Here is a 10411-nt window from a genome sequence, read left to right on the forward strand (position 1 = left end):
CCCTGCCTGTCACCTTTTGAAATTGGATGTCGGCTTTTCGAGATTCACATTCGAGGAACTTAAATCCCTGCGCGTTGCATCTTTCTCCATTTCAACCCTCAGGCAACTGACGGTGTGGAATTTGCATGTTCTCCCAGCGTCTGCACAGGGTTTCCTCCGGGTGCTCCAGTTTCCTCCCACAGTCCAAAGATGTGCAGGTTAGGTGGACTGGCTATGCTAAATTGCCCTGTAGGATGCAGGGATGTGTAGGCTAAGTGAATTAGTCTTGGGAAATGTGGAATTACAGGGATGGGATGCTGCTTGGAGGGTCTGTGGGCCAAATGGCCTCTTTCTGTGCTGTAGGGATTCTATTTTTGTGGCATTGGCAAATTTGGCTACGTTACATTCACTTTCCTCCAAGCTATTAACATAGCATAAATGATGGCACTCCACTAATAACAGGTTGCTGTCCTGAAAATTTCCCCCTTATCCCAATTCATCTTTTAGTTTACCAAACCTTCCATCCACGCTAATATTCCCATGGGCTTCCTGTTGTGGCACTGGAATCCCTGATGCCACATTTGGCCAAATGCCATCTCAGTGCCAAGCTCAGTCACCATCTCCTCTGGCAGCTAAGGACTTGGTATCCAATGACCCAAGCTGCCCTGAAGCATTGCAGAGAATGTTGCTGCTTTACCAAAACTAGCACCTTGCATGGTGACAGAGTGGCTGTGCACGGCAATGTTGGGCTCACTCTTCATCCCGTCTCTCCCCTCAGCCCAGACAGCCAGGCCCTGAGTGAGTCGCCCAGGCTTCCCTGTCGGAAATGAAAGAGACCAGACTCCAGGTTTCAATTACAAATTCTGTTTATTCTTAGAACCTCTGCACAAAAAAAAATTTCAAAGGATTCACTGATTTTATTTCTTTCTTGGTACAGTGAAAGGGCTCCCCAAAGAGAGCTCAAACACCAGTCACTCCTGCATTGCAAAGACACAAACATTGGTCACTCTAACAAGGAGAGAGACCCAAACACCAGTCACTCCCGTATTGCAGAGACACAGATACTGGTCACTCTCAGAGACAGGGGGCCCCAGGACACCCAGTCACTCCCATATTGTAAGGATACAGACACTGGTCACTCCCATAAAGGCTGGGGGAGAAAGTAAAGGAAGCACAAGATGACAGCTGGTAAAAACAAAGAGCTTAAATTATTTGATTTGAACACTTGCCTCCCTCCGTCCCAAACACAGCATGTTCTGCTTCCTCACTGACTTGACCTTTGGAGGGGAGATGTAATGATGCTCGCAGCCCACACCAGCCTTGGCTTTGCATCTCCTGCATTGTGGCAATGAAAGCGGCGGGTCTGGTTACAAGGGAGCAGCTCAGGGAGCTAAGTCAGTGTGAAACTGGTTTTTCACACCAGCAGCACATTTAAAATCAGGAGAGAGGCTCGAAGGAAATGGAAGGGGCACCCGATTAACCTCCAGCATCTAAAATCAGACACGTGACAGGCCGACCAGATTCACCAGCCCTGCTTCTCTCTTAGCAAGCAGGGCAGAGACAGCTCCAATAGGAATTTAGACAAGGAAAGGTGGCTGGTTAGTTACGGGTCCATTTTAAAGCTCCAAACTTGGCCTTCTCCTTTACATTTCCATCAGAATTTTCAAAAGCCACATCTAGATTAGATGGGACATGGTCAGACTCCCTCTCTTTTAGCTTCTGTGGGGCTGCAGTCGAAAGGTGTAGCAGGGATTTCCAATGTGAGAAAGAGAGCAAATCAACAGACTTCAGCTCACATACATCACAGATCACCGAAGCAAATAAGGTCCATTTGTGAGGTACGGTTTCAGAGGGGGACAGAGCGCAGGGTCAGGTCCCCCGACATTCAGCAGTCATGACCAAGTATCTCCACATTCAGCAGCATTAAACAGAGATAAAGCATTGTGATAGCAAGTGCCCCTCTCCTTGGTCACCATTCAGTACAGAAGTGTGGAAAACCAACAGAGACCACCACAAACTAAGTTTTCAGGTTCAAAAGCCTGTGAGCCACTCAATAAGCCAGAATGCACCCTCGACACTCCCAACAGTGCTGTTAAATTCAACGACAAACCACCAGCTGCAGACAACAGGAAGTGGAACAAATGTTACCGAGCCTTTGCAAAAATAAAGTAACGAATGGTTTGCCTTTTGGCTCATCCTGGGGGAGTAAACCAACTGGCTGGAATAATGATTGCAGGCCGTGGGTCCCAGCTCGTGAGCGCTGACCATTCCCCATCCCACCCCACGCTGGGCTCTGAAACTATCATTGGGTCAATGACTGACAGGAAACCACCACAAATTAAAGACACAACCCTCAGTTCAAACAGGTGAAGCACTGCATTTGATACACTTGTAAATTAATACCCATCCCCTCGGCACACAGATGCACATGGGCTCAATACTTCTCCCTCACGCACATGTACACACACACACACACACGCACATGTACACACACACACACACTCGCTATTGCCTCTGCCGAACCCTCTCACTCAATCAGCTTCTTGGCTTTGAAGAAGCGGCGAAGGTAAAAGACCTGCCAGGTTGCCAGGCCGATGAGGCAGCACATAGAAAAGATGCTGAAATACAGGACTCGGGCGCTGGTGGACTCTGTAGAGAAACAGAGAGTACAGTTTAATCCATATGGGGAGAGATCCTGTCTGTAACCTCACTGCTCTAAGCTTCCTTCTTCTTGCTGGCATCTTGAGCGAGGGCCATCAGTCTGGCTAACAATCGGAACCTGCCTGAGTTGAGACAATTCAAACAGCTCTCCCCCTGTCCCTCACCCCACACAACCAGCACCCCCAACACCCTGCTGCACCACCTCCCGCAAACTTTCCCGCCAACTCTTCCCACCTTACCCCAACTCCCAGGATAACAAGCATGCCGTTCATTACACTCCTCCCGGAGACTCCATGAATATATGCATTCAGATCAGGAGGCCTTTCAATCCCTCTTCCTGCTCCCTGTTTTGATGATATTATAGCATTGCAGCCTCAACTTCACTTTCCCCAAATAAGCACCTTGCTCGTGAATTATCTACCTCTGCCCTGGAAGTATTCAATGGTCTCTCTCTAGGGAAGAGTGTTCCAAAGATTCATGCCCGTCAGTATACAGAATATTTGTCACTGTCTTAAATGGGAGACACCTCTCCATCCCCACCACCCCAATCCTTTCAGCATCCACCCTTCAGGAATCTTGCACATTTCAGTAAGATTCAAACAGTCCTCGGTGAAGGGTTGAGTATGGCTCACCACTCCCCGACTTCGAGTGACCCTGGACACTGCTCCCTCACAGAGCCTGCCCACGCATATACGTGTCTGGTCACTGTTTGTACCTTGGAACCAAAACACACAGTGCCCTTCAACCTGGCCCCCTCATTCAAAACAGACACCAGTGCAATGCAATTAGTTTAAAGGTTCACTTAACACATTCCTGTGACGAATGGTTCAATGTTCAAACAGACTGGACAAATAGCTGCTGGAGTTGACAAGGATGATTTATCTTTTAAAATTATTCATTTGTGGGATGTCGCTGGCACAAACTATGCCAGCATTGACTGCCCACTCCCAATTATCTGGAGATTTGTCTAGAGTCTAACGGTGTCGCTGTCGGATCTAGAGTCACATGTAGACCTGGACTGGCTAACGATGGCAGCGGAGAAGGCTCCGGGGCCAAATGGACTGCTCCTATGTTCTTATCTGCCTCGACACGGCTCCTTACAGGACAGAACACCCCACGCACTACCAGCTGTGGCAGTCCTCACTTGCTATTATTCTCACTCCTGCCATGGTTCACAGATGCTGGCCTGACGCCCATAATACATGGGGCGGTGAGCCAATCTGACACACACCAGGGCAATGGCAGTGGTGGTGGCGGGAGTATAGGGGATGCTTTCTCCCTAATCAGACATCAACCCAAAGCTCTACAATGCCTTCTCAAGTTACCAGGTTGGGCTAAATAACCGAGAGCACTTATTCATATGCTTTGATCAGCATCATGAAACATGATAGGTATCTTGTGACTGCCCGAGGGAGCTGCTGTATTACCTACATTCTAATAGTGTTCTGAACAGATGACTCTAGATGTTGGAAAGGGTGCCTAGAGATTGTGAAAGGTGCTTTACAAATTCAGGTTCTTAAAAAAAAAAGTCAAGACCTTTAGCATTGGGGATTAACCCAGAGGCCTGAAAGCAAGGCCTCGTGTTGTTCACCATTTTGCAGGTTTCTGGAGCCCATGGGCCAAGCGCGAGATATTTATCGGTATATATTCACTGTCACACGTTTAACAAGACGTCTGGCTCAACGTGGGCATGCCAGGAAGGTGCTTTTAGGAAGAGTCAAAGCCATAAGCGGGAGTGTCAAAACAGAGGGCTGCACCAACTGAGAAAGAGCAGCTCTCAAGCAGAAAAAAGCGCAAGTTCAAGGGAAGGATAAGCCGTACCATTGGTGTCCCTCATCTCCTCCTCGCGCTGCTTCATGTAGGCAAAGTCATTGACTATGGATTCCGAGAGGTCCTCCAGTCGCCGCAGTTCCACCTCCAGGGGCTTCAGCTTCTCCGCCTTCGCAATCTGGATACAGACAGGGAGACAGACTGAAAAGGGCATCGCGGAGTCTCTTATGGGGTACCTCTCACCGGCTCCCACCCTCTCAGCTCTCCATGCACGCGGCTACAGCAACTCTTTGGGGTAGCAACATGCGCGAGCCCACACACAGGGAAGGTAGCAGAGCCAGATGGCAGCTACAGGGACCAGAGTGAGAACACACACAGACAGGAGCCACAGTCAACTGCAGACACACACTGGGGGACACAGAGGCACAACTCACCAAGATGGGAAAGTACAAATCAACAGCAAAGAGCAAGGAGAGGGATCCAGGAACAGGAGGAGACAGAGCACGGTAGAAAGAGGAATCAGGGAGACCGAACAGTCCATTCCTGTGCAGATCCAGCCTCATGGCCCTGCCAGTGGAAAGGATAACAAGAGGTCAGAACTCACATCTTCGTAGTTCTTGGCTTCAACTCCGTGTTTTGTGTTGAGAACAATCAGTTGGTCGGGAACTCGGAAATGGCCTGGAGGCAAGGAAGGAGAAGCAGCTTAAACTTCAATTCTGGACACTTAACCAGCAATCTCCACCCAACCCCTAACAGAAGCGGCCTCTCCTGCCCATCCTGACCTGGAACCCCCTTCCTCACCCTCTCCCAGCTTTGCCAATGTCCATCTTTAATGCTGCATTGTGGGCCCCTCCTCACCGTGACTGCCATTCCTGGGCTTAAGATAGTCAGGAAGCGACTGGGTCGAATTAGAACGATTTCGCCTGGGAGTGGTACGTGCAGGAAGACCGTCAGCCGCAGGCTTCAGGGAGAAGGGGTTGGGAGTTAGAATAAAGAGAGTAGCTCAGCGTGAGGGTAAAAGCCTCTCATTTTGGTGGTCAATCTTTGGAATTCCTCACCCCAGAGGGCTGGTCAAGATGGAAATCTACATATTAAAGACTCCGCATTTTTGAAAAAACTCCAGATATAAAAATGTCAGACATAAAGCCTGTCTGAGTAACAGTAACTGTGCAACTGCCACATACAGCTACAAGAACCCATCCTGTTCATAAATGTCTTTCAGGGAGGGGAAATCTACTGTCCTTACCGGGTCTAGCCCAAGTGTTGCCAGACCCCACAGCAATGTGGCTGATCCTGAAACAGCCAAGCAAGCCGCTCGGTTCAAGAGGCAATTAGGGATGAACAGCTAACGCTGTGCCTTGCCAGCAAGGTCCCACGAAGGAACAAAGAGAAAAACCATGGAGTTGCATCTCCCCGTTCTTTTTTTTCCTTGTTAATGGATTCTTCCTTCACTTATTTCTGTTCCCTGGTCACCGTGACTCTCGTACCTCAGCGATACCACCCACACCTGCCCTGCTTCCCCTTCACACACCTGGGGGGAGGCGGCTTTCGAAGCAGATCTCAAACATGTCGTAGTCGTCGGTGGTAAATGCGAATTTGCCCTTGCTGGCCTCCTCCTTGGAGTAGAGGATGTGGCCGGACGAGTCAGTCACCTGGAGGGGGAGGAGGGGGCAAACAAAGTGGGTTTAGAGCTTCATACCCGACGACTGGACCCAGACCAGCCTTGGTAACCCAAGAGCAGCTGAAATTCCCCACGTGCCCGACCCCGGTGTCACCAGTCCCCAGAATCACCATGGCAACTTCGGTGGTGGCAGAGGGATCTCAGCGCAGATGTCAGCAATTCTGGGAGCATGCGTGTCTGTGGGTGTGTCTCTCTCTGTTGGTGGAAATGGTCTGGATTACAAAGGAGCAGAAATTACCCAGTTGCTACACAGCTGCCAAGGACAGAACAATAGAGGAGGACACTCAAGTTGGGGAGCAGGGAGATCGGAGAGGATCGGAATCCTGGGAAGGGACGACAAAGAAAGGGAAGAGACGGATTTCAATCCCAGGCCGTACAGAGTTGTGGCTGAACCCCCCCATTTGCAGCAACTTTGTTCAGCTCTTGGCACTGCACCTCAGGCAGGGCACAGTACAGCTGAACGAGGACATGAGCACTGAGGCTGAAAAGGGAGAAAAGAGTCATACAGCTCAGAAACAGACCCTTCGGTCCAACCAGTCCACAATGAGCTTGTTCCCAAACTAAACTAGTCCCACCTGTCTGTGATTGGCCCATATCCCTCCAAACCTTTCCTATTCGTGTAGGCATCCAAATGTCTTTCAAATGTAACTATACCCACATTCACCACTTCCTGTCGCAGTTCATTCTCACATTAACCACTGCGTAAAAGAAGTTGCCCCTCATGTCTTTTAAAAATCTCTCTTCTCACCCTAAAAATGTCCACTAGTCTTGAAACTCCCCCACCTTAGGAAAAAGACATCTGCCATTCACCTTATCTATGCTCTGCATGATTTTATAAACCTCTATATTGTCAATCCTGAACCTCCTATGGTCCAGTGAAAAAGTCCCAGCCTATCCAGCTTCTCTTAACTCAAATCCTCCAGTCCTGGCAACATCCCGGTTAATCTTTTCTGAACCCTCTCCAATTTAATCATATCCTTTCGGAGGCAGAGCAACCAGAACTAGATGCAGTACTCCAGAAGAGAGCTCACCAACGTCCTGTACAACCTCAACATGGCATCCCAACTCCTACGCTCAAAGGTCTGCGCAATGAAGACAAGTGTGCTAAACACCTTTTTGACCACCACCTAATGCACTGCTCATGGTCAGAGCATGTCAGGAATGAGCTACTGCTGCTCAGGAAACCAGGATCACCCCAAAACACGTCCTTGCAGCTGTCTTCTGAAATCCCTCAACGAGCAACAATCAAGTCAGTCTAGTCACCATGACAGTCGACTGAGACTGCCATAACGCACTGGGCTAAACCTACCCCCCAACACACCCTATGCCTGAATACATTCTGCTCCTCCTCTCCACTATATCCATGATCCTCCCACTCGACCACATTGTCCCTCAACCACAGGCTATTGCACCCTGACACAATAGCTGACGATTTTGACCCACCACCCCAACCCCCGACTCAGCTCTCTCTCCAGGTGCTGTCTCTTCCCGTCCCTTAGCTACACATTTGCACTCACCACTTCTTCCAAAAGAAAACACCCACTATCCCTCTGTCCTCGCTGTACTCTCATTTCCAAACTCCCTTTTTCTCAACAAAGGAGCGTTTGACAACTTCTAAAATTTTCCACCATTCTGCCTGGAACTCCACACCCTTCCCACTTCACATTAGAGGGTAGTGGTGGGGAATATTAAGCTCCCTACTGACTTCTGCAGAGCAGTAAATGCTGGGCCAAGCCAGCAACACCCCAATTACCTTAAATAAATGTTAAAATGTTTCCCATCGCAGCTTTCTGTAAATTCACAAGTGACACCCAACGTGGTTGTGACAAAGGTTGACCACACTATCCTCGCCATCACCACACCCCATCAACTCTCCAGCACCAGCCACCTGGGTGAGGCTGCTCTCAGCCGGCTGTGTTCCCAACTTCCCGGCCTGTCACCTGGGAGTGCTCATCTTCCCATTCACCAGCAGATGTCCATCCTTCTGAAGAACACTGCTTCACAACAGAAGCCCCATCATCGGTAACCGCATCAGAATCTGGACACCTTCGCTATCCCAGCCGTTTCACCGTCACCAGGGCTGTTATCCTGGTCTCATGGGAGCAGTAACTTCACCCCATTAAAGAACAAACACCAGGTTTTCCAGGCCCGAGGGACTGACTCAGGTTCTTTCCCCCTGGCAACAGTGGCACCACAACTGGACTGCCCACAACATCAGCATCAAATCAGAGCCAGACAGGGGTTTCCAACGGATTATCTAAAGCATTGAGTCATTGTACAATTTTCCATATTGCCTGTGTCGCCATCATCCCGCAGTTTCACCATTCCCCTCCACTCCAGGGATTCCATGTTCCATTATTTGTGAACTCGAGTCTCACCCGGCTGCCCACTTCCAAACGCTCCCTGAGGTACAGTTCCTGATATACGTCAGCTCCTGGAAACAATGCTACAACTTACAATTTCAAAATCTTGGGTATAAACTCCAAACCCCTCCTGGTCTCTTAAGATCCCCCCCAGTCCACAAGCCTCCACAATCTCTGCAACTGATTTTAATTTCTCCGTCGCTGGCTGCCTGGAGCATCAGCTCAGATATTTGCTCCTCAAATTGCTGTATCTCTCCCACAAGCTTTAAATTTGGCCCAGCTTTTGGTCACCTAAGTACTCCTATCTATCTGTAGCTCCATATCAAATTTGATCTTACAATGATCCTGTTAAATGTCTTTTACACTGTTTAAAATGGGATATAGTGAGAAACTATCACATGGACCAAATTGTCTCCTTAACTGAAGGCAGCACCAAAGGGCAGATTAATGTGCACAGAACCCTCTCTCCCAGGCCACTCGCTCATTCTATTTTCCAAAGCCCTAACATTCTCACTGATCCCTCCTTCCACTCCCACCATACCTGCCTCTTGCTCTGTCCACCCACCCATCCCTCCCTTTCTCTCACCACTCCATACCATCCACCAACCCATTCCAGCTGTCCTAGTTTCTCCCATTTCTCCCTCCCAGAACCCCTTCCACCCTCCCTCATTATTCTCTCCCTTCTTCCCCACCCTTTCCCTACCCTACTCTATTTCCTCTAAACTCTCCCCCCCAACTTACATTCGTGCCATTTTCTCTACCCACCCCACCCCACACACACTGTATCACTCTCTCCCACTTTCTGACCACTTTCCCCTCTCTCCCCACTTCACTCTTTCTTCTCCTGCCCCCCCTTTCCTCCTCCACTCTATCCCCCCTCCTGACCCCTTCTTCCTTCTCTCTCCCTCCCCCTCCGCTCCCACCCTCCCCACACCTGCTCCCAACTCTTCCCCCTTCCTCCCCATCCCCCACAACTCCTACCCCCTTCCCCACAACCCCCACCCCACTCCAAACACCCTCCCACTTCCACAAATCCCCTGCCCCCTCCCGACCCCTCCACAACCCCGACGCCAGCCCCCTCCCACCCCCACAACGCCCAGCCCCCTCCCACCCCCACAACGCCCAGCCCCCTCCCACCCCCACAACGCCCAGCCCCCTCCCACCCCCACAACGCCCAGCCCCCTCACCCTCACCCTCACCCTCACCCTCACCTTCAGGTCTGTTCGCCCTCCCGGTTGCTCACTCAGTTCATATTCCCCCGTCACCAGGACATCTTTATGGATTTCCTCGCGGAGACATTTCCTGGAGTTGGCGGGCAGGTGGAAGGAGATGGAGTGTGCCCGGGGCAGAAAGCTGACGGAGACCAGGAGCAGTGTAGTGACAAGGAGCGGAGCCATGGCCGGGCGCTCGGGATCCGGCTGTCCGTGCGGCCTACACTTCCGCTTCCGGCCCAGGACGTGGCGCGCGCTCCCTGGACCATCGAGCAACGCCTTCCGGGTCAGTGACCCCAGTTGTTGGGGAGACTGGGCGTGCGCAGTAACTCCCCAAGCACCCGGCCTCCGGGGCATTGTGGGATACAGGAGGAGTCGGAATGGGAGGACTTGGCTAGAGGGAATGTTAGGTAGGTACTGAGGGAGAGGACGAAGGGTGATTGAGTGAGGGACTAAGGTAGATGTGTGCTTTTGGGGGCGAGGAGTGACCTGAAGGCGAGAGAGGTGGGATGGTATTGAGAGGTGGACTGAGAAAGAGGGATGTGGGGGTGACTGAGGGAGAGGTGGCCTGATGGAGAAGGGGTGGACTGAGCAAGAAGGGGGACTACTGAGGGTGTGAGGAGTCGACTGAGGGACGGGGGTAAATGAGTGATGTGGGGTATGACCATTTTTACTTACTCTGCTTCTAATTTCTGCTGCCCCTGTCTGAATGGATTTCTCTGCTCCTCTTCGCTGCACTATATTAT

At 50.7% G+C, this 10411-nt stretch overlaps 1 protein-coding gene across 1 annotated transcript; it reads right to left on the minus strand.

Annotated features, from left to right (window-relative positions):
* Nucleotides 1-827: 827 nt before the first annotated feature.
* On the minus strand, nt 828-9952 carry tmed10 (transmembrane p24 trafficking protein 10). Its single transcript, XM_048619594.1, has 5 exons — nt 9666-9952; nt 5942-6062; nt 5015-5088; nt 4462-4588; nt 828-2628 (listed from the first exon to the last, which is right to left on the minus strand). Exons 1-5 carry the CDS (start codon nt 9849-9851, stop codon nt 2507-2509), a joined length of 630 nt encoding a protein of 209 aa, XP_048475551.1. The 5' UTR covers nt 9852-9952; the 3' UTR covers nt 828-2506.
* Nucleotides 9953-10411: the final 459 nt, after the last annotated feature.

Source organism: Rhincodon typus, chromosome 43 (genome assembly GCF_021869965.1).
Source record: "Rhincodon typus isolate 14 chromosome 43, sRhiTyp1.1, whole genome shotgun sequence".
Classification (NCBI taxonomy): domain Eukaryota; kingdom Metazoa; phylum Chordata; class Chondrichthyes; order Orectolobiformes; family Rhincodontidae; genus Rhincodon; species Rhincodon typus.

What these genes read in the sequence shown, in the direction of transcription:
- tmed10 (XM_048619594.1), bottom strand. Translation starts at nt 9,851, where the DNA reads ATGGCTCCGCTCCTTGTCACTACACTGCTCCTGGTCTCCGTCAGCTTT. An exon ending in GAGGGCGAACAGACCTGAAG is followed by an intron (nt 6,063 to 9,665) that starts GTGAGGGTGAGG and finishes CTCCCCCTCCAG; the next exon opens with GTGACTGACTCGTCCGGCCA. An exon ending in GGAGATGAGGGACACCAATG is followed by an intron (nt 2,629 to 4,461) that starts GTACGGCTTATC and finishes GTTTCTCTACAG; the next exon opens with AGTCCACCAGCGCCCGAGTC.